Source organism: Pneumocystis jirovecii (genome assembly GCF_001477535.1).
Source record: "Pneumocystis jirovecii RU7 chromosome Unknown supercont1.14, whole genome shotgun sequence".
Taxonomy (NCBI): domain Eukaryota; kingdom Fungi; phylum Ascomycota; class Pneumocystomycetes; order Pneumocystales; family Pneumocystaceae; genus Pneumocystis; species Pneumocystis jirovecii.
Genome location: NW_017264788.1, coordinates 229,288 through 251,655, shown reverse-complemented (window position 1 = coordinate 251,655; position 22,368 = coordinate 229,288). Strand labels below are relative to the sequence as shown.

The 22,368-nt window shown below is 37.1% G+C and overlaps 8 protein-coding genes across 8 annotated transcripts; 4 read left to right on the top strand and 4 right to left on the bottom strand.

Annotated features, from left to right (window-relative positions):
* Positions 1–316: 316 nt before the first annotated feature.
* Positions 317–1,540, top strand: T551_03068 (uncharacterized protein; the record flags this gene model as incomplete). Its single annotated transcript, XM_018375331.1, has 2 exons — positions 317–956; positions 1,002–1,540. The coding sequence occupies 2 exons, from the start codon at positions 317–319 to the stop codon at positions 1,538–1,540; spliced, it is 1,179 nt and encodes a 392-aa protein (XP_018228539.1).
* Positions 1,541–2,100: 560 nt separating this feature from the next.
* Positions 2,101–5,966, bottom strand: T551_03067 (poly(A)-specific ribonuclease; the record flags this gene model as incomplete). The annotated part of the gene is made up of 15 exons (XM_018375330.1): positions 2,101–2,326; positions 2,370–2,436; positions 2,479–2,563; positions 2,614–2,950; positions 2,994–3,216; positions 3,261–3,645; positions 3,689–3,954; positions 4,003–4,253; positions 4,300–4,710; positions 4,757–5,146; positions 5,188–5,375; positions 5,411–5,555; positions 5,596–5,762; positions 5,805–5,906; positions 5,949–5,966. The coding sequence occupies 15 exons, from the start codon at positions 5,964–5,966 to the stop codon at positions 2,101–2,103; spliced, it is 3,261 nt and encodes a 1,086-aa protein (XP_018228538.1).
* A 324-nt stretch (positions 5,967–6,290) lies between these two features.
* Positions 6,291–7,498, bottom strand: T551_03066 (uncharacterized protein; the record flags this gene model as incomplete). Its single annotated transcript, XM_018375329.1, has 2 exons — positions 6,291–6,820; positions 6,862–7,498. 2 exons carry the CDS (start codon positions 7,496–7,498, stop codon positions 6,291–6,293), a joined length of 1,167 nt encoding a protein of 388 aa, XP_018228537.1.
* Positions 7,499–9,622: 2,124 nt separating this feature from the next.
* T551_03065 (uncharacterized protein) lies at positions 9,623–10,067 on the top strand (the record flags this gene model as incomplete). Its single annotated transcript, XM_018375328.1, has 3 exons — positions 9,623–9,748; positions 9,797–10,006; positions 10,047–10,067. 3 exons carry the CDS (start codon positions 9,623–9,625, stop codon positions 10,065–10,067), a joined length of 357 nt encoding a protein of 118 aa, XP_018228536.1.
* A 115-nt stretch (positions 10,068–10,182) lies between these two features.
* On the bottom strand, positions 10,183–12,101 carry T551_03064 (uncharacterized protein; the record flags this gene model as incomplete). Its single annotated transcript, XM_018375327.1, has 5 exons — positions 10,183–10,546; positions 10,585–11,110; positions 11,232–11,501; positions 11,809–11,975; positions 12,052–12,101. 5 exons carry the CDS (start codon positions 12,099–12,101, stop codon positions 10,183–10,185), a joined length of 1,377 nt encoding a protein of 458 aa, XP_018228535.1.
* A 2,003-nt stretch (positions 12,102–14,104) lies between these two features.
* On the top strand, positions 14,105–15,370 carry T551_03063 (uncharacterized protein; the record flags this gene model as incomplete). The annotated part of the gene is made up of 3 exons (XM_018375326.1): positions 14,105–14,326; positions 14,433–14,570; positions 14,636–15,370. 3 exons carry the CDS (start codon positions 14,105–14,107, stop codon positions 15,368–15,370), a joined length of 1,095 nt encoding a protein of 364 aa, XP_018228534.1.
* Positions 15,371–16,109: 739 nt separating this feature from the next.
* On the top strand, positions 16,110–18,992 carry T551_03062 (chaperone DnaK; the record flags this gene model as incomplete). The annotated part of the gene is made up of 5 exons (XM_018375325.1): positions 16,110–16,248; positions 16,831–17,360; positions 17,497–18,738; positions 18,785–18,893; positions 18,937–18,992. 5 exons carry the CDS (start codon positions 16,110–16,112, stop codon positions 18,990–18,992), a joined length of 2,076 nt encoding a protein of 691 aa, XP_018228533.1.
* Positions 18,993–19,112: 120 nt separating this feature from the next.
* T551_03061 (uncharacterized protein) lies at positions 19,113–22,283 on the bottom strand (the record flags this gene model as incomplete). The annotated part of the gene is made up of 18 exons (XM_018375324.1): positions 19,113–19,266; positions 19,309–19,409; positions 19,455–19,563; positions 19,608–19,698; positions 19,739–19,912; positions 19,961–20,156; positions 20,198–20,344; positions 20,385–20,502; positions 20,546–20,711; positions 20,761–20,836; positions 20,890–21,038; positions 21,084–21,644; positions 21,685–21,732; positions 21,823–21,879; positions 21,922–22,053; positions 22,099–22,119; positions 22,170–22,196; positions 22,247–22,283. 18 exons carry the CDS (start codon positions 22,281–22,283, stop codon positions 19,113–19,115), a joined length of 2,364 nt encoding a protein of 787 aa, XP_018228532.1.
* Positions 22,284–22,368: the final 85 nt, after the last annotated feature.

Genomic DNA, 22,368 nt, shown 5'->3' with positions numbered 1-22,368 from the left:
AAAGAAAGAAAAAAGAGTATCAAAAGTTAATCTTTTGTGTTTAGAATTCAGAAAAATTCTATACTTATAAAATACATTATATTACATATGGAAATAAGACATTCATTTTTAGCAAAGGTGTGCAAAAAAAAAAAAACAAAAAAATACATAAAATTTTATTTGAATGTATTTTATACATTTTTTCACAGGTTGAACACTCGTCACAATACTTCTTTACCGACTTGATATTAATCCCATAAAACTAATCTGCATTTACGTAATGTGTACGACTGCAATAATTAGCCGTAAATCTAAATTCTTTTAAAAGTCAGGTAAAATGACAGATTTATCATCAAAACAGACACAAAATGCATCGTTATCAGATACTAAAACACATTTACTAGGATCTACAGTTGATGACTCTCATATACATCGTCAAACTAAAGCTCATAAGACATTTGTTGTTCACGGACGTCATCATACACGAGTGCCTTCTTGTGGGCGGAATTTAAATAAAATGAGTAAACATGCTATGCCTGTTGCTTCAACTGTATTAGTTGTTCCTGAAGACTTGAAAATTCGAGGAATTTCGACAAATACATTTCGAAAACATGTCTTGCAAATGGATATAGATGATACGAATAAAAAAACTGTACAGGAAACAGAAAAGCAAAAGGAAGACACTGAAGATAATGAAGAGAAGCAAAATGAGCAATCAGGAGAGATAAGATTACAGGTTTTGCCACAGAACTTAGAAGAATCAGAAAAAAGCGTTATTCCATGTTCTAACATAAAAATACACTCTTTTGAGCAAAAAGAAGACCTAAATAGCATAAAACGAATTGTTTCATCTATTTCTAAGCCTATTACAAGTCGTCTTATGTCAATAAGAAATCATCAAGTTGCTATGCCTTACTTAACACGTGAGACAGCAATTGCAGAAAATACAGTAGCAACACAACCAACATTCCCAAAAGGTTTTATTTTTCTTTTAAATTATGTTAAATACTTATTTTATTTAGAAAATGATTCATCTTACGCTTTACAATGTCTTAATGAAACAAACAACGCATCTACTGAATCAATGATTCCAACATCAAAAGTAAATACATTGAAGTCCACTGTTTCAGAACCTTCCTTTAAAAGTTATATGAATCGGACACAACAAAAACTTTTGTTACAAAGAGAATTAAGTTTAACATGTATTAAATCTCATTCAAAGAATGAACCCGAAAGTGATAATTTTATACAACGTCGAATTGATTATATTAATAAAGAATATACTAACATATCACGTTTTATAAATCCTTCAAAACATGTTATTTTAAAATTATTTCATGATGGTTGCCTCGAAGATATAAAACAAATGTCGAATCCAATAAACCATAAGTCTTCAGAAGATAAACCGAATAAAAGTTCATCTAAGCTAGCTGATTTTATAGGAAAGTATGATAATCATTCAAAAGAATCTGATAAAGAAGAAAATGAGCATAATGATATAACAGAATCAATTCAAATAATTCTTGAAAAAATGTGGACAAATAATGAAAATGTTGCATAGTGTATTATTAATTGGATTTTTTTTAGGAAAAAGATATATTAATTGAAATTATATTGAGGAAATAACTATATTAGCATAATTTATATATAATACAATTCAAATGTTGATTTATTAAAAACGCTCGATTTATTTAATACACAGGATTGTTTATAGTATATTTGTTGGTCTCTAAAAAATATTAACTAAAAAGTATTAATTAAAATTTCAGATCATAATATCATGCATAAATAATTTTTTAATTTAAAAAAAATAATCGAAGAGTATAGAAATGCGGGATTTCATTTCTATGGTCAGAAATATATCTTTATTAATCATTACTACAATTGTATATTATTTTTTCTATAAAATAAAAACATTTCGAATTTAATAATGAAAAATATCATTATAAAAATAAAACCAAATTTTAAAAATACCCATCATAACTAAAAGATCTTTTATAAAACTATATACATTCATACATATATATTATTATTTGTAAATAATCTGCAAATAATATTGAAATATTTAGTTATTAACTAATATAGATTCCCAAATATCATTATTTACCCATATTTATTTTACTAATTAGTATGTTTTTCTTCGCCTACTACTGGCGGTTTATAACCATATTTTTTGCCCAAATCATATATTTCCTTTAGCTTTTCTTCAAAAATTCCTTGTTCTTTAAATTCCTTATATTTTTTATAAAGTAATAAAGCAGTTCTAGCATCTTCAATAGAATCATGACTATCTTGTTGAATATAATCTTGTAATAAATACCACGCCAAAAAACGTAACGAAAGTTTCCTAATTTATTTATATTATTTCGCTAATGTTAATATTTTCATACCTTTGACGATTTTCAAGATAGAAAAGATTTACTGTGTCTATAACCTGATTTTTAGGCACATGTATATCTATTTATATTAATAATATTTTAAGGAAATAAATAATAATACTAATTATTCGAAAATCTTTTTGCAATCCATGCCCTACGAATTTACAACCAAGAGTTACAAGTAGTCTTAATTTTTTATATGCAATCTATCAATCTTTTACACATTTTATTTTACAAATAAAAAAATAAGACGAACCTTTAATGGAACAAGCGTATATTTAGATGTTATTGGATCTAAGTCACCTTGTTTAATCCCAGAAAACTCAGTAAGATAATCAACAATTGGCTCATTTATAGCTATATAATCATCAATAAATGGTACATTCTCTAACTCTCCATTCCCCCGAACAGCAGAGACTCTTGCCAATAAAAGCTTACTAGGTCTAACAATAAATCTGGTTCCATCACTACGAACATTTATTTCTTCTTTCTGCATAGAAACAAATTCAGCATCTAGCCCAATAACTGTATTATGATCTAATTTTTCTATTTCTGTAAAAATTTGATGACGCACAAACTGCATATCTCGTTTCCTAGATTTATTAAACACTTTAAATATAAACAATATGAATATACAATGAAATAGAACAATCTTTATATAGAACTGACATATCGAAAGAAGGAAAGTTAATCTTCTTAAGATCATCCGAGTAATTTACTTTCTCATATATTAATATAGCAGGAACTTTCCATGCTTTTGAAAAATTCAAAACATGATCTTCAGGAACTGACATTACTAAAAAATCGTTAAAAAGAAACCAGGATGTTTTATATTTTAGCTCTATGTCTTTATCCGTTACTTTTTATGTAAGTAAAATAAATGAATAACAAGACAAAACAAACCATGAATAAAAGAAACGAGATGTGATTCATTTTTGAAAGAAATTTCTACTACAAGTCCTTTTAAATTATAAATAGTAAGTCCCTCATTGTTTACTTTTTTATCGATATCTTTGCCTTGAAAACAAACAACTTTTCCTAAATGATGATTTAAACCTATTTTAGTCGGAAGCCAGCCTTTAGAACTCCAATATTTCCAATGGTCTTGTGTATATGCCATTGCATTAATATTTAAATAACATGGGAAATTACTGACTGTTCTTTGAGTAGTAAGAAAGCGAAATTGATGACAATTAGAGCACCAGGCTCTATTTTGCACTTCACGATTAATGCTTGCTCCCAAAATTAAAGAAAATGATGCCAATGAAAACTTTTTTCCCGAAGCTATCTTCTAAGATCAATATTAAAAAAATAAATAATATTTTTTTAACCTTTGGATAAATAAAATCAATAACAAAAATAATAGAATCTCTAACAGAATTTGCTCCACAGCCACAAAAAGTAATTGTTTTTGAAAAAAAACCATTTGTTTCAGCTAAAGGTGAAATATTAGTAGAAGGATAATTATTTAGAGAATGTGTATTTAATGATTCGTCACTTAATTTTTCTAATAAAAATCTATTCAAAGCCTGTATAATAGAGGAAAAAGAAATTTTTTTTTCCATAGATTCATTTATAATGAGACCTAATGATATAGCTTATTCCGTGAATAATAAAGTCAAAAATATCGAAATGAAAAAATTACCTTGTGATGATGCACTTAAAACACGTAAAAAATTAGTAGCTTGACAATTTTGACCATTCGCATCAGAAAGCATTTTAAAAAGAAACCCTATTTCACAAAGAAGACATTTTTCTTGTGCACAGGAAGAAACAGAATGCGCTACTGCTAATTCACGAATAGATGGTATAAAATAATATAATTGAATTAAAGAATTGCAATATGAATTTTCAATGTGAATTTCCAGTCCAGAAAAAGGCGTATTATTATAATATCTTTAAAAATTAATTTTGCTTTTTTTCATAAATAATTTTTTAATACCCAAAATCAAAATCTTCTACACCAAATTTGGAATATTTTATTTCTAATAATTTATAAAATTTCGGTATAATAAAAGGTTCAGTAGAATCATTATCTTCATCTTCAAAATACAATGGAACAGAATCTTTTTTCATGTCACCTGATACTAATTCTTTTGCTTTTTCACTATGAAATTTTGGAGCGATTAATTTCTGTATTCCATCATCTTTGTCCCTAGTATAATATCTAGCTTGATTTCTCTTCATATTTCCACTATAGATAGAATAACCAACAAAGTCCATCATTTTCATATTAGAAATTGCATCTTGATCTAAAATATGAGGTACTTTTCCAACATCATAAACTAAATGAGAAGGCCAAGAAGAAAGGAGTTCTTCTCGATAATAAGGCATACCAATCACATTTAAAGGACTAGTATTATTAATACTAATTATGTTTAAATAAACAATTCACTTACGTATCGGTGTGTATACGAATATTCGGAACATGAGAAGTATTTGGCCATTCCAAAGAGCCTGAAAACTCTGAAAAACATGGAGTAAGCTTCTGACTCCATAACTGTACAGCCCCATCTGCGTCTGATAATGCAAGCGCATCACCCGATTGAGAAACACAAAAAGAAGTGAAATACGTATTTGTACTAGCATGTCGAAGTTGCACATCAGTTGTATTCCCCATATCAACAATATGAAATAACCCATTTTGGCTCACAACAAAGGCCGTTGTTGACATTTTAGGGTGCATTTTGACATAAGCTGGTCCTGCCGGAAATGGCACAGGAACCAGAGGACGCAATGTTCGAATATCAAAAACTTTAACAAGAGGATCCAATAAGTAATGCTCATTTCTTCCAATTATTATTAATAAAGTGAAAAGATCATTATATACCTTTGAGAAAATCCACATGTTAAAATTAAATTGCCTCGGATATCAAGGTCCGAAAATGACCCACTGTGTGCTTCTATTGAATGCAATTCTTTGTAGGATGACGGGTCAAGAAGACTCAGTTCACCGGTAGACGATCCGCAACAAATATACCGTCCACATTGCATTACCACTGTATCTTTTTTACGATTCTTAACGATATTAACTTTTTAATTAATAAGTTCACAGTTCCACCAATTACCAGTTTATTGATTACCGTCCCTCTTTCTATATTAACAAGTAGCATTAAAGTTTGCAGTCCTCCAACCAATATATCAGATGATGTTCGAGAAACAACCGTCATACATTGAAGATCTATCATGTCTAAATCACTAGGAATAAGACAATGATATAAAATGAGGAATGTTATACCTTAATGACCATCGAAAAAGACCACGTCGGTTCATTAATCGAATATTTTGACTCGATAAAGATACAATACCCCGCTCATGTGAAATCAAAGAGCAAATAGGAGTATTATGGGCTTTTGCACTTGTATACCGACAAAGCTCTGGGCCAAAATAGGACGTTAGATGTCCCTGATTAGTTATTATACAGTTTTAAATAACTTTTTTACAAACTTTTTCATTTCCCACCCAAACGAGCTCATAATACTCGTCAAAACATGATGTTGTAATTGGAATTATTTTACTTCCATGCTGATGGATTGAGGAATACGCAATCTATATTCTATTAGTTTTATATCTCTTCAAAAATAATCCTACTTGTGTCCATTCAGTCATGAGCGTCTCAAACCGAGCTCGAGTGCGTAAAATTAGCCGTAGTGGTTTTGTAAATAGAAAAAGAAAAAAATAGATTTATACACAATAAAAAAGATAGAAAAAGCCGACTAATCTTAGAGAGAGCATTAAAACCACTACGGAGTAAAAGATACCATTATAACCTTGTTTAAAATACTTTAACACAATGTTGCTACAATGGTAATCATGTTAGTGAAAATTTATACACAAACAGTAGTATATATCCCTTTTGAAAAGTCAAAAAGCCTTTTTTCTATACTGTTTTTTCCTATTTTAATATTCTAGTCTTTTATGGGTTTATTTTTTTTAACCGGCCATCTTTGACTCTAAAGATACTGTTTTTAAACCAAAAATATTACGTAAACGATTGAGCCGCACATTTAGTAAATCTCGCGTATCGCCAGAATCAAGGTCTTTTTTTTTCATTTCATAATCAAGCCACCGAGTAAGGAGCTTCCAACCTGGTACCGGTGATACTTGACTCACCGAGTTCACCCAAGGACAATAGTCTCTATGTTCACGAATAACATCAAACAAACCTTCTTCCCCTGATTTAAATCCCCAGAGCCCAATTCGTCGATGACATGCCATACATGCAAGCAGCTGCACAGAATCAATGACTATACATGTCCATCCGAAAAGTGACAATTTTTCCGCTTTCCCAAAATCTTCCCTTTCCACGTAAAGCATTTTCTCTGGATCTAGTGTCACCTCCTCGGGTAACCGCAGAGAAGGGAGCGGATACTGTGTATGTATTGTACGTAGACGCTCGATACGAGCACTATGTGCCTTCAAAGCTCCCTGCCGGTCTAAGAGTGGAAGCTTCATGATTGAATCTAGAATTTAAGCTTATTTTCTCTTACTTTTTCCCCCTTACCATCACATGTTCGTCGCCGCCAAGTACATCCTTCTGAATGCCCTTTTTCAATTAATGATGCATCCAAATACACTTTGAAAGCCATATCTAAATACAGATTTGACTCTTTGTTAATTTCTGTGCTCAGATTTTCACTTTTTAAGGCCAAATTTGTCTCATTTTCCCCGTTAACTGTTTCATCTATTTTCTCCCTTTTTTCTTCGTTTTTTGGGCCATTTTCGTCCGTTTTTTTTCCCACTTCATCATCATCATCTTTCCCTTCGTCTGGTTTCTCTTTTTCCGCGTTTTCTTTCTCTTTCTCTCCCTTTTTTTCTGTTTTTTCCTCCAACTTGTATGTTCTCAATTCATAACGTCGTTTGCACAATTCACAGTAAACTGCTGTGCGGTCTACACATATCCATCCACGCTTTGCCCAGGCAACAGCGTTAATCGGAGAATCAAGACTATGCCATGGAAATGCCCAGAACGTTGCCAGTCTGCGCGAAAAGTGTGATCGGCTCCAAGGCGCATAGGCTGGCCGCTTCTGAGCCACTATTTGCTGCATTAAAGACTGTTCTGTGCCATTTGTATGCTCCAATGCTGCATCCAGCTGTGCAAGCACTGCTGTTGCCCTTCGCTTACGTGTCCCTCCTTCCATACGCTGACCCAACCTACGTACACCGTAATACGGTGTATACGCTCCAAAAGTGCATTCTATACACACAAATTGCACACAAATTGCGTTCTATGCTTCAATAATTTGCATGTATGCGCACTGCAGCTCGTTTAATTCGCTTTAAGCGTATTTTGACTGCGCTTTGACTGCATTTTGACCGCATTATATGCATCCAAAGCTCGATTCTCGAGTATATGCTCGAGTGTATGCGGTTTTTATGGAATATATGCGCTTATACTGGGTGCATGCGCTTTTCCGTGAACTGCCTGGACTGTGTGCGGCGCATCCATGCGTTTCTGCGCTCCACTGCGTTTGTACGTGTGCACATGCCGCACATATACTGCATTACTGCATATATACCGCATATATACCGCATATATACAACATATATACAACATATAGACGGCACATATGCGGCACATGTTGTATATGCGCTATATCGACACTGTGCACGTGTTTGTCGGTATACGGACTACGGACATACTGCGGCATTTGGCCGGCACGGTCGCAAGCAAGGACTGGGCGAGTGTCTGAGCTTGAGCTTGAATAGTGTATCTCGTGTGTACATACAGTTATACTGCACACTACAACATACACACCGCATACACATCGCATATACACCGCATACATACTGAATATACAGTATATACGCTGCACACCACATACAGCAGTGCACTCCACACCGTGCATACATTGTATTCTGCACACTGCACGCACTATGCACACCACACACTGTACACTCTGTACTGTACACTATATACACTACACTCCGCACTATATACACTGTACTGCACTCAGTAAACGAGCACCCGGGTGTCCCGTTCACTCGATATGTGCGCCTGCGGCACGCTGCACCGCATGGCTGTGCCGCCTCTCTTTGCTGCCGAGTGCCGCTGCGCACTCGCTGCTGTCGCGCGGGCAGCACGGGCAGCCCGCGCCGTCCGCGCCGCCTGCACCGGCGCTTTGCTCTCCGTGTCCAAGGACGACGCGTCCCCCGCGACCGTCGCTGACTTTGCTGCACAAGCGCTCATCAATGCGCTCCTTCACACCGCTTTCCCCGACGATGCCATCCTTGCCGAGGAGGACAGCGCGCTCCTCCACTCCCATCCTGCGCTCCTCTCCTCTGTGTGTGCTGCGGCTGCTGCTGTTGACTCCGCTCTCGGTTCTCCTGCGGTACTCTGTGCGACTCTCGACTGCGGCCGCGGTGCCGCTGCTCGCCAGTGGCTCGTCGACCCTATTGATGGCACGCTTGGCTTTCTCAGTGGCCGTCAGTATGCCGTCTGTGTGGCGCTGCTTGTCGCTGGCCGTCCGGTCGTTGCGGTGATCGGGTGTCCCGAGTGGCCCTCTGCCGCCGGCACTGTCGTGTATGCGGTGCGTGGCTGTGGCGCGCACCGCCTGACGCTTGCTGCGTTAGACGGCGCGCTCGACTGTGGCGCCGACGTGTGTTGTGGCGTGCCGGCTGTGATGGATGCGCGGTGCCTCGCCGACGCGCGACTCTGTGAGAGTGCAGTGCGCGCGCACTGTGCCGACGCGCATGCACGCGTAGCGGCCGTCCTCGGCATCAGACATGTCTGCCGCGTTGACTCGCAAGCCAAATATGTGCTGCTTGCGTGCGGCGCCGCCGACATATACATACGCCTTTCGGCCGACCGCGCATATAGAGAGAAAGCGTGGGACCATGCGGCCGGTGCACTCATTGTCGAGGAGGCCGGTGGAGTGGTGAGCGATGCCACGGGCAGGCCGCTGGTGTATGCGGCGGGGCGACTGGATGGGTACGGCGTGGTGGCTGCGGGCGCTACGGTGCATGCAGCGGTGGTGGAGGCGGTGCAGAGGGAGCTGGGTGTGGGAGAAGAGCTAACGACGTATCTCGACAAGAAGCTCGGAGAGATAAGTGGCGAGGACGGGATTGAGGGCGACGACGTGAAGGATGGCGGCCTCAATACGAAGGAAGAGGGATTGACGGTGTCTGGACCTTGCGAGGTTGCGGAGGATAAGGGTGGCGGTGAGTGCGACACCGATGGCGTCGCCACGTTCGTCGACGGCGGTGGTCCTTGTGTGGATGGAGAGGCGTGCGGGTGCGGGGGAGGAAGGGGGGTGGTCGGGGATATGTGTTCTGAGGTGGGAGAGGACGGTGAAGCGGTCCTTCTCACCGGGAGAGGAGAAGCGGGAGCAGGAGCCCCACCTACAAAGGAGGGGGGGGGCGGAGGGGGAGAGGAGGCGTGCCTCGGGGAGGTGGTGGTCGATTAAGTGGGAGAAGAGCTCGTGGGGGCTGGGGAAGAGGGAACCGCAGGCGCTGGAGGCGCTGGGGGGGCAGGGGGAGGAGGAGCGGAGGGGGTCGAGGGACCACATGCAGGCGACGTAGGGGTCGCCTCTGATGGAGATGGCGATCTGGCGTGGGCGGACGCCTCTGATAACGAAAGACTGTCCCTCGGGAGTGGGGAGGACGAGAGCCTTGGCGGTGGGGAAGGCGCGACTGGCGATTTTGATGAGGTCGGCGGCGGGGAGGAGGGGTCTACCGGCGGCGATGAAGGGAGAGAATCTTGCCTGGTAGGACTGCCAGAGATGCATCTGTGTGATGTCGTCGTTTGTGCTTTCCTCGTAGCAGACACGCATCCTGGGGGTGAGACGGGTGAGACGGGGAAGAGTGAGGGGGGGGGTGGTACCACTTAATGGCTCTGTCGGGCTCGCCGAAGCCCAGGAGCTCCTGAACGATCTCGGCGGGGAGGGAAGGAGGGCCGAGGGGGATAAGTTGCTTGATGTCTGTTGAGAGGGAAAGGTGGACTTCCTTTTCCTGTGCTTGGAACATCATCAGCCTGACCAGCTGGTCGACGAGGTCCTGCACGTCGTCGAGCTCGAGTATGCTTAGGGTGTTGGCCTTGTATGTTGTGTACTGGTAAATAAAGTCGAGAGCAGAGCCCAGGAGTTCTTCGTCGTCGAGGCTTAGGAGGAGCCGTATTCTCTCGAATACGGGGGGAGGGATGTTCTGCAACAAGCGGTTGTTGAGGTCGTGGAGAGCCAGGCGTGCAAGGGCTCTTAGGGCGCCGATTAGCATTGCTCTGTCGTCGCACTTTAAAAGTTCACAGAGGTTTAGATAAAGGTCGTCCTTTTCGTCGCTTATGACAGTATAGAAGCTGACGGCCTCGATGATGTCCATGCAGTAGTGTTTTAGTTCTACAGAGGAAAAGTCGTTCATTTTTTGGATGCCCAAAACGAGTGTAGGAAGGGTCATTTCTAGCCGAGCCAAATAGCTTGCATTGTCAGAAAGCAATGCAAGGTTGCGAAGAATAAGTGCCGCCTCCAGCATCTTGTCTAGTGTCTTCGTGAATTCATGGTCCATAGACCAGTCATCGTTGTCTTCATTAAATATGTTTTCATGAGTCATGGTGCCATCTTTCCCCGATACTTGTTTCAAAAACTCGTAGAGTTTTTTAATCAGCGTTTCAGCCAAGTCAGGGATTCTGTCGAATCGAAGATTATTGCCCTGTTCATACGATAGCCGAACGAGATGGTGCAAGGCCCAGTCCAATTCAGATATCAGTCCTGATTTAAGTGCAAGAGCAATTCTGACCATGAATGGAGCGCCCTGAATCCCCGCTAGCATGGTTAATACACATCCAATGACAATGACACTGCAAAGCAGTTCATAAAGTAGCTCGTAAAGCAGCTTGTAAAACAGCTGAGTGTTGCTGCTCCCAATTAATTTTCAAAGACGCACCTCCTATTTTTCCTCCATTTTGTGATCCGTAGCTACTATTTCTCAAGTACTCAAGCGCATGAGCATTGGCTGGTGTGATAACAGGCTGTGGCTGTAATTGATGGTTGGAGTCTTCCGGGAACGTTGAGGTTGCAAAGTGTGTAGAGAATGGCTGTGCCTGCGCCTGTGCCTGGAGCTGCGCCTGTGCCTGGAGCTGTAGTGCTGTCCGTGTCTGTACTAATCGATCTTCTGGCTGATAAAACGTTCGAGGTGTTGGTGCTGCCCGCAAATCTAAAAACCCGTTAGTTCAATTGTACTGCAGGGCCAGATCCAAGGTCGCAATAGCTGCTATATTGTGCAATCTTCCTTTTGCCTATTTCTGCTCTATTCAGGTTTGAATCTATCTTTGGCCTGTTGTTTCAACGGATTTTTTGCATTCTTTGGCATTTTTTGAAATCTTTTTACAATTTTATGACATTTTTATGACTTGTTCAAACAGTATTCAAAATCGACTCCTATACTGTCCTTTGTCCTTTGTTTGAAACTTGCTTCTTCACTTGCAGCTCTGCTTTCCCTATTCTCTGACCATTTTACATACTTCTAAGCACAGGTCTAGGAGACTCTGAATCTGCCCGTGTATCCTCTTTCGCCGGCGTATAGTTTTCCGCTGTCCGCGTCATAATATCTCCCCCCTTCGCCGTCTGGAACTCAAGATGCTCCGGTGCCGGCGGTGTTCGCTTCCAATGCATCTCCATCTCCCACGCACTGAAAACAATAAGAAAAAACCCTAAAAACGCTCTCCAGTGCCCAAATGGCCCTGTAGCGCAAACATGGACTCTACGCTAGATTCTTGTAGTAAATTGACTTGAGAAGATACCCTGCATTCGACATGGGTGGTAGTTTATAGTGGTTGGACAAGTTTTTCCACCACGATTTCTCCGCTGACACCTTGTCATAGCCACCCAGTGCAATCACTCGGTTATACAGCTTCAAAAGGTCGATCCGGTGTGGCCCAATTACCGGCTCTCGCACAAATGTTCCCGTCCTGCCTATTGTTAGTAATCCTTTTCATGTAATCTCTCTTGAGCAGTGCCAAGTGCTGCAAAACATGTATTATTCTATCTTTTGCTCTTTGTACAGTTTATATTTTGCCCCATATCCTATTATGTTCCTACTATACTTTTAGTACACTTTTAGTACGCTTCTAGTATGCGCTTAGTATGTTTTATTGGGCTTTGTTGTACTTTATTTATTGTATTTTATACTTTCCACTAGACCTTTGGTAGACTTTATTTTATTAGATATTTTTCCCATTTATATTACACTCTGTATTTTCAGTGTACTTTTGTGTTTTCAGCGTATTTGTATATTTTATTGTATTTCTATTATGTTTTTATGCTTTACCACATCTTCAGTGTATTCATATGCTCTGTTTTATCTCTCAAAGTCTCTATTGTGTATCCATTGTGCATTCATTCCGTTTTATCCCGTTTTTTTTGCAATTTTCCTGCAATTTTCCTGTATTTTTCTGTTTTTATCATTCCTCCATATATCTCACTAATCCATAGACTGTACCACACACTTATTCTACAGTTTTCATACTTTATTGTGCATTTTCCGTGCTTCTTTTTTGTTTTATCGGGCTTTTATTCTTTACTATATGAAGCAGACTTTTTTCTGCACTCTTGCTCATTCATACTGCCTTTCTTACCCCCGTTTAGCGTGATACTCCTCGAGATTCTTGACAAATGTATTGTATTCGTCGGTTCGCTCAATATCCTCATCATCTGTAACCTTTACAAGCCCTTTGCCGCGCATTCCCGCCGCCACCGCGTTTATAGAGACAAACCCTGTTTATCCGAGTATTAAATATTGTTTTTTCGCTTGATCAGTGCATGTATGCGCTGTATATGCGCTGTATATGCGCCCTGTATCCCTCGTATATCTCTCGTGTATGCGTGCTGTTGCACTTGTACGCGTATTGTATATGCTTTACCGGTGCATCACTGGATTCACGTATGAACACATGTGTGTCCCTAATAATTTCCTATAATATCAAGGACACATGTGTCTGTCCATTGGTGTGCTACAACGTACTATGCCTTAGCAGGTATAACTATATCAGAGTATATGGTGTATATACGGTGTATACACTATATACTATGTATATAGTGTATATAGTATATATGGTATATACTGTGACGAAAGGTTACAGATATATACAGCAATGGAGTGAATAAGTTGTACAATACATACTCTTAAGTACGCTGGAATACGTAATATAGCTATATTACAGGCAGCAGGGCTTAGGGTCCAACTAGGTTCGGTCTTGACGCTATTTGAACGATTATTTAGGGAAGGCCTGTTGAAGAATATTGGTAGCAGAGCAAGCTAACTTGGGAGGGAAGATAGGGCCAGACGGAGGTAGAAGAAGCGCATATATGTAGAAAAGAGGCGCATATAGCAGGAAAAGAAGCATATAGAGCAAGAAAAAGGTGCAGAGGCAGTACAAACAGCAAAGCAGAGTGTGAGAAAGATTCAATGAAACAGAACAAGGAGGGAAAGCGAGAGCGAACAGGAGAGAGAGGGGAAGGATATATCGACGGTATTGGTGCATAAAGTCGAGATATCCGTGCATATATCAAGTATATTGGCGCATATAGTAGGTCTATTGGTAGTATTAACACATATATTTAACAGATATAATAGACACTACAGATAAACTGCGCATATACCCGGTGTATATAGCCGGTGCATATTTATATATTATTGATATATATTATTGGTGCATATAATTGGTGCATATAGTTTATAGTTGTGCATATAGTCGGGTGTATAGGTGGTATAGGCAAGGCATATAGGAGAACGTGTTGATACAAGAGTGGTGAGGGCGAATGAAGGAAAAAAACGGATTTACAAGTCTAAGTTTTCCTCTTGAACGGTACTCATATGCAACACCTAAAGAAGATGTCTGTGGGTCTTCACAGAAACATTCAATTAACGATATCCAATGGTTGCATTACCCGCATCGCGATCTCGAAATTCAGTTTGAAAAATGCAGTGTTGCGGGGCACGAAGAGGTTATGCTAAGGGTTGTACGAGGTGCCATTCTTTTTGTAAGTATCAATTTATACAGAAACTCCACATGCAATGTATAAAGATGGATTCATTACATTCTATGTGTTTTGTTTCTGCTGTTACTTTTCCATTTAATCAACATAGGAGATGCTTAATATTACACGGCTTTCAAAGCTTATTATTCCTCCTATATATGCAGATAATAGTACACAGCAGTCGGGCATTGCTGTAATCACACGGGTGCCTTGTATTGGGATCAAATGGTACAATGATGTATCGAAGGTAAGCATAGAGCGGTACTTAAAAACAGAGTGGGAACAGAAATGTATGTATTGACAGTGAAATAGAAAATTGCACGGTTTCAAATGAAATTTTCGACGGAAGAAATCTTCTTTTCTGTAAAAAGTATTCTTGAACAGTATGTGGGTAAAGTGCGTCATGCAGTCGAGACGTGTCCGGTCAAATCGGAGACACGTGTATTAATAGACGCGTTGAACGGAGAGGCGTCTCCAAATGCGTCAGCGGACGCGTCGTACGAAATAGGAAATGGTTGTGTCCCTGTAGAGAGTGTTCGGAGATGCACTCTGCAGGAAAGTGAAGGGCCGTCAATGAAGAAGGTGTTGACAGAGGCAAGTTATATGGAACAATTAAGGTCAGAAACAATAAATTCGGCAACAGCAAGTTTACTGGATATGCCTTTACCGACTCCGTCAAGCACAAACAAGTTTTTGTATTTAAATCAGCATGCACAGACTGAGGCAATAAAACATGAGTCAGAGATTAATAGAGGGCAGGAAGTAGAAGGAAAAAAAAAATACAAGAAGCCAAGCAAATCACGCAAAAACTCGAGTGATTTGAAAGAAAAGGTGTCTGATCTGCAGCTAAAAAGCAAACAGGATCATGAAAAAACTATATCAATGGCAAAACCGCTGACACCACCACGAACAGCTTCATATGAATCGAGTGTTTCTTGTTCTCAAGAAAATATAGAAACACTCGAGGATATAATTGTAACATATATTAATGATAATCATTTTCTGCAATTAGTAAGTTTTTACAAGTCAGCTCCAAGACTTACGTAGGTAGGTAAAAAAGGTGGATAAAGTATGGAAAAAAATGGGTTTCCAACTTTAAAGAGTTCTAGATGAACAGTTTATATAAAACATGTACATAATTTGAATGAGAGCCGTATCGGCACAACTCTAAACATTATACACTATACAAACACTGCAAAGACCCATAACACTGCCTATCAGGCCCTTACCATCTGTTCTTCACTGCTGAGCCGTCAAAACTCACAGCTCCACTATGAAAAACAAATAGAAAGTCCCGAAGGACGAATTCAAAAATGATGCATCCGAGACAAGACGAATCCTGTTCGCAGCAGAGAGCTTAACGCCGTGCAATGTTAGGCCCTTCCACAAGATACCAGCACTTCTTGAGCTGCCGATATCGATGCCAGGTAAGTATGAGGAATTCTTTCAGAGGGGCTCCTTATATAAACTTTCAATTCAAACTCCGACTCCCTTTCCGCCGATGGCTTACATTAGTGCATCCGTTGTTTTGTGTTTTAAATATTATACAGCAAAACTTGTTCCTTTTCACAAATAGAATATTTTAATAAATACATCCCTCTAAAATCCTCTTTGTTGTTTACTAATACTTAGTTTCTCCAAGCACTAATTCATACTATTCTCGAGAGTAATTTTAAGGGTTGAGACCTAACCCTTATAAACTTTGTTTAACCCTAACCCTACCCTGTATAACAGGTGGTGATATTTCAACGGTCTAATGCTGAGAATCATCGAAACGCCGCCGACAATGACAGAACAAAGCATACAAAGCGAGTATGCAGCGCCTTTAAGACGCTCATTGCTGAGCATTCGCCGAGTCTTAGGTGCACTTTTATGCAGTGCATTGCTTGCAGTTAATGGGGAAAAAGAAGAATCATATGGGACAGGTAAGATAGCTTTTGATCAAGCAAGCGAGGCATAGAGTACAGCAAAAACAGCAGGAAAAAAGAAGCAGAGGGATATTTGGTGTATCTGTTAATTGGAAAGAAGGAATTATAGGGGTTTATTGTTAAACAGAGGATTCAATGCGTTTTAAATGACCAAGGATCTTAGGTACTGGTTTTTTTCTAGAATATTCTATACGGTGGAGTTTCTAGAAGATTCTATGATTCTTCTATGTAACCATAGAAACCGCTGCCATGGTTACTTGTCACGTGAAACAGATCTACTTAAGCCAATGTTTAAAGAATGTTAAAATACAGGGTTAAGTGGACTTAAGGATAGTAGAGCCGGGATTAAAGGTAAAAGTAGTTTGGTGTTTTAAAAATCTGGTTAAAAATGGATCAAAAATGACAAACATTCTATTTTTTGAAGATCGGCGAGAGGACGATATGTAAATGGTATAAAAATGGTTTGGGAAAGATAGGATATTGAATTGAAGATGTGTTTTGTGTTTATGCTTTAGCTTGTGTTTTTACTCTGAGTTTTAAATAATTATCGATGTATTTCTATTTGGCATGTTGTTTTAGCTGAAAGCCTCAGTAAAATGCTTTGGGTTGATAGCATCTTCGGATATAGGGCTAATTTATTCATTGTAGTAATTGGTATTGATTTGGGGACGACTTATTCATGTGTTGGTGTTATGTTGTCAGGACGAGTTGAAATTTTGGCAAACGATCAGGGCAATCGTATAACGCCGTCATATGTTGCCTTTACTGATGAAGAGCGGTTGGTTGGGGATGCTGCGAAAAACCAAGCTCCGACAAATCCACAAAACACTGTTTTTGATGTCAAGCGGCTGATTGGCAGGAGATTTGATGAGGAAGACGTTCAGGCGGATATGAAGCATTGGCCATTCAAGGTTTCGCATCGTGATGGGAAGCCGCATGTTGAAGTTAATATTGCTGGAGAAAAGAGGATGTTTACACCGGAAGAAATTTCTGCTATGGTGCTTCGTAAAATGAAAGAAATAGCTGAAGCATATCTTGGTCGGACGGTTACCCATGCGGTAGTTACAGTACCCGCTTATTTCAATGATGCGCAACGTCAAGCAACCAAAGTAAGTTTGATGACTTTTCATTGCTGATACTTTATATAAATGAATATCTGAGTTTTTTGGTTGAAAATAAACTTTTTTCCCGAATAATTATGTAAAAGTATTTTGGTTGAATACAGGGCTGACTATTCTTTTGTAGGATGCAGGGACAATTGCAGGATTGAATGTATTGCGAATCGTAAATGAGCCAACTGCTGCCGCAATTGCCTATGGTTTGGATAAGAAAGATGGTGAACGAATGATTATCGTCTACGACTTAGGTGGTGGGACATTTGATGTATCGTTACTGTCGATTGAGGATGGCGTCTTTGAGGTTATTGCAACAGCGGGTGATACTCATTTAGGTGGTGAAGATTTTGATCACCAAGTGATGCAATATTTTAAGAATATATTTCGTCAGAAATACGGCGGAAACTTAGATGATGATCCTAGGGCCTTGGGTAAGCTAAGACGTGAAGTTGAAAAGGCAAAGCGTACATTGTCATCGCAGTTGTCTGTACGTCTTGATATTGAATCGCTTTACAACGGCATAGATTTCTCTGAAACATTGACTCGTGCTAAGTTTGAGGAACTCAACATGCACCTTTTTAAAAAAACAATGAAGCCGGTAGAGCAAGTTCTTAAGGATGGAAATGTTAAGAAATCTGACATTGATGACATTGTTTTAGTCGGCGGATCAACACGAATCCCTAAAGTACAACAACTATTGGAGGCATATTTTGATGGAAAGAAAGTCTCTAAAGGTATTAATCCAGATGAAGCAGTAGCGTATGGTGCTACTGTGCAGGGTGGTATTTTATCTCATCAAGATGGTGTTGAGGATATTGTCTTAGTCGATGTAAATCCATTGACTTTAGGAATTGAGACAACTGGTGGCGTAATGACTAAACTAATTTCACGCAATACAGTAATTCCGACACGTAAATCACAGATCTTTTCCACTGCATCTGATAATCAAGATACCGTTTTGATTCAAGTGTTTGAGGGCGAGCGCTCTCTTACAAAAGATAATAACATGTTGGGCAAATTTGAGTTAACAGGAATACCTCCAGCTCCACGTGGTGTGCCTCAGATTGAAGTGACGTTTGAGCTTGATGCCAATGGGGTATTAACAGTGTCTGCAACAGATAAAGGTGGTGGTAAATCAGAATCAATTACTATCAAGAATGATAAGGGTCGGCTGTCGCAAGAGGAAATTGAGCGTATGATTCAGGATGCAGAGAAGTTTGCAGATGAAGATCGTGCACAAAAGGAGAAGATAGAGGCTAGAAACTCACTGGAATCCTTTTTGCATACAGTCAGAAATCAAATAAATGATAAGGAAGGACTCGGTGGGAAAGTGACTGAAGAAGATAAGCAAACGGTTTTGGATGCTCTAAAGGTAAAAATAAATATTAGTATTGATGCTGGAAATTAAGAAATAATAGGAAACACAAGAATGGTTAGAAAAGAATGCAATGACTGCAACAGCAGCAGATTTCGAAGAAAAGAGGAATGAGTTATCGAATAAAATTGGTCCTATTACAGCTAAATTATGTAAGTTAATTGGTGTTGATATTAAGTAAATTAACATTTTCAGATCAATCAGAAAAAGCGTCTGGTGATGAACCACCTCATGACCATGACGAGCTTTAAACTATTTTTAGGAATATTTCACATAAAATCATCATGGAATGCATTGGGTGTTATAAAATATGTATATAAAAACGAGCTAATTAGTCATTGTCATTTTTTATTAATTTTATTATAACATTATTATCCATCTTCTATAATACCAGCAGCAATAGTTTCGCCTTGTGATCGTGCAATAAACCGGCCTAGTTCCTTGCAATTTTTAAATGTCTCCATAGGTTCCGGTTGTTTGCAAAATTCAATTTCAACGATTGCAGCAGTAAAACTACCAATTAGTCTAATTTTATTAAATTTTAATTTAATTTTCTTTTTTTATAACCTAGGTTCTTTTTTTTTAATTTCACCAGTTGATTTATCAATAATTGCAATAAGTTTTTTAATATTTGCATCCACATTTAGTCGTCCTCTATGAATAACAAGCTTTTTGTTTGGTAAATTACTGTTTATTTATATAGTTTTACCTACGGGTGATCCTATTATCAATGGTCTAGATAGTTCAAATGTAACAATTCTAGCACGAAATTTTAAAACTATTTGAATAGGATTTTCAAAATCACATATGATATCACCAGACCTAACCAATATTACCAAAATAAATTATAAATTATATGATAAAACTTTAAATATGATGAATCAATATTCAATAAATTCACTAATACGCTATCTCCTGAAAATGCTATATTTTGAATATTATTGTGTACATAAATTGCTAATTAATTTAGAAGATCTTTAAATTATTAGAATAATACATTTAACTTCTCCTTTTTCCTTTGAAGGCATAATAATTACACTTTTTCCTACTTGTAATGTACCTGTTTCTATTTTTCCAAATATAGAGGTTAAGGTGTTAGAAGATTTATATATGTCCATAATAGAAAGTCGAAGGGGTGCATCAAATCGTTGATGCTCAATTGATATGCTTTCTAACAATGAATATGTAAAAGTTTAGATATAGAATATAAATGTAGTACCTAATGAATCTAGTAATGTACAACCAGAATACCATGATTGTAATTGAGTATTTAAAGGCGTAATTTTTATTAAATTTTCTCCATTAAGACCGCTACATGGTATAAATGAAATGTTAAATTTTTGAAACCCCTTGTAAATAAAAAATTGAAGTAATTGAGCTTTAATTTCTTCGTATCTTTCTTGAGACCAGTTAATCTGATTGCATTAGTATTTTGAAAAAGTTTTGAATCATATACAGTTTCGAGTTTATTAATGGCAACAACAATTTTCTGTATTCCTAAACTTCGTACTAAAATAATATGTTCTCTTGTTTGGCCATGCACCATAAATCCAGATTCAAATGAACCCGAAGAAGCATCTATAACTAATAAAGCTAAATCGGCCTACAACTTAAAATAATTTTATTAATAATTACAAACTTACTTCTGCTGCTCCTGCTATCATATTAGGAATAAAATCTTTATGTCCAGGAGCATCTAAGATAGTATATTTGCGTGATAATGTTTCAAAATAGTTAATACCTATATCCATAGTAACTCCACTTAAACGCTTAAATAAAAAACGTTTTATAATATCAAACATACCGATCTCTTTCTTCTAATGTTTGATCCAGCACCCATGCAAAATGAAAAGATGATTTTCCAGATTTATTTGCTTCAAGTTTTAGTTTTTCAATAGTTTTAATATCAACTACTTTAAGATCATATAAAAGTCTTCCTACTAATGTACTTTTTCCTGCATCTGCATGCCCTACATAATTATTAGAAATATATTATTTTAGAAATAGTACTAAGTTTACCAATAACAATAATATTAATATTATCCTTTTTTTTATCATCAATTATTTTTAAATCAGGTGTTTTAGTTAATGATATCTATAGAATATATTATTAAGCAGTAAACATAAAATTAAAAATGTTTTTAAAACCTCACATTCATTAAAATTGGACATATTTTTATGTTCAGATACTGATGATATATTCATAATGCTTAATTCATGACTTAAGTTATCATTATCAGATGGAAATTCTGAATGAATCGTTGATTTAGTGATTTTAGATGTTCTTAAATTTTTTCCTTATAAAGATCAGATGAAATAATATACATAAATGTATACAATACCTTTCTTACTTTGTGATTTTGATGAATTACTAGATGTTTCATGAAATGCTGATTTAAGATCATTATCCAAAACTCCTGTAAATAAAGAAAAACGCTGATTAGCAAACTTATAAAAATTATCAGAAAAAATTATTTTTTCTCCAAAAATAGATAAAGCAAATTTAGAAGGTTTTACTTCTATATTATATTCATAACTTTTAAAAAATTTATTTAAAGACTCATCATTAATTTCTTTTTTTTGAAACGTTTCGTCAAAAATAGTTTTTTTTAAAACATCTTGCTTTTCTGATTCAATACTATAATTTATAAAATGTGTTGACTGATTTAATACTGCTTTTGATTCATTTCTGTTATTTTTTGTATCATCAATTATATTAAATTTTGTTTTTGTTAAGTGAGAAAGAAGAGAAACAGATTTTAAAGATGATATTGTAGAGATATTAGAAGATAATTTGTGTTTAGAGTTAGCTAAAGCTGAAAGCTTTGATTGTTTTGGAATAGATACTTTGCTAGTTTCAAGAGGATATTCTTTTTTACATACTTTTGAATTTGATTGAACTTCTATCTTTAAATATTAATAAAGTATGTATAATTGCTTTACCTTCCGAAATATTTTCATTTAGTGATGTTTCATTTAAAGAAATTAAACCTTTAAAAATTTCAATAAGCAAGTTGTTATGAATTACAATAATGTATATTTAAAAACGCATACATATGTTTTTATAAGAAAATTAAATACCTTTTTCTGGAGTAAGTGTTTTAAATGATTTAGAAGTATTTTTTAGTTGTTTTTGTTCTAAATTCATATTAAAATATATAAAGAAAGCAAAACTAATACTCGTAATCCATAAACAAGCTTTTTCCACATCAAAAGAATTATTGATTAGTGCATTATGGATATCTTTTTGTTTAACATAAGAAATATCTTTTAAACGATCTTTAACTTTAGCTGATGCTCTTGAAAGTTTTTCTCAAAAATGAATTAATAATAAAAAATTTTTATGATAATTTTTACCAAGTTCATCATCTGAAAAATCTAATTATTCAATAAAATTTAAAATATATTATATTTTGATTTAAAAATACCTTGAAAACCGTCATCTTCTAAAAAGTCTAAATTTATGTTTAGAAATATTGAAATAAGTTTAAAACAATAAAGAAACCGTCTAATTCTTTATTAAATTGATGATGTCTAGACATAATATGTTTTTAAAAAGTTTAAAATTTTTTGAAAATTTAAGGTTTTGGACGTTTGAAAAAACAGCCTTAAGCAAAAAAAATGAAA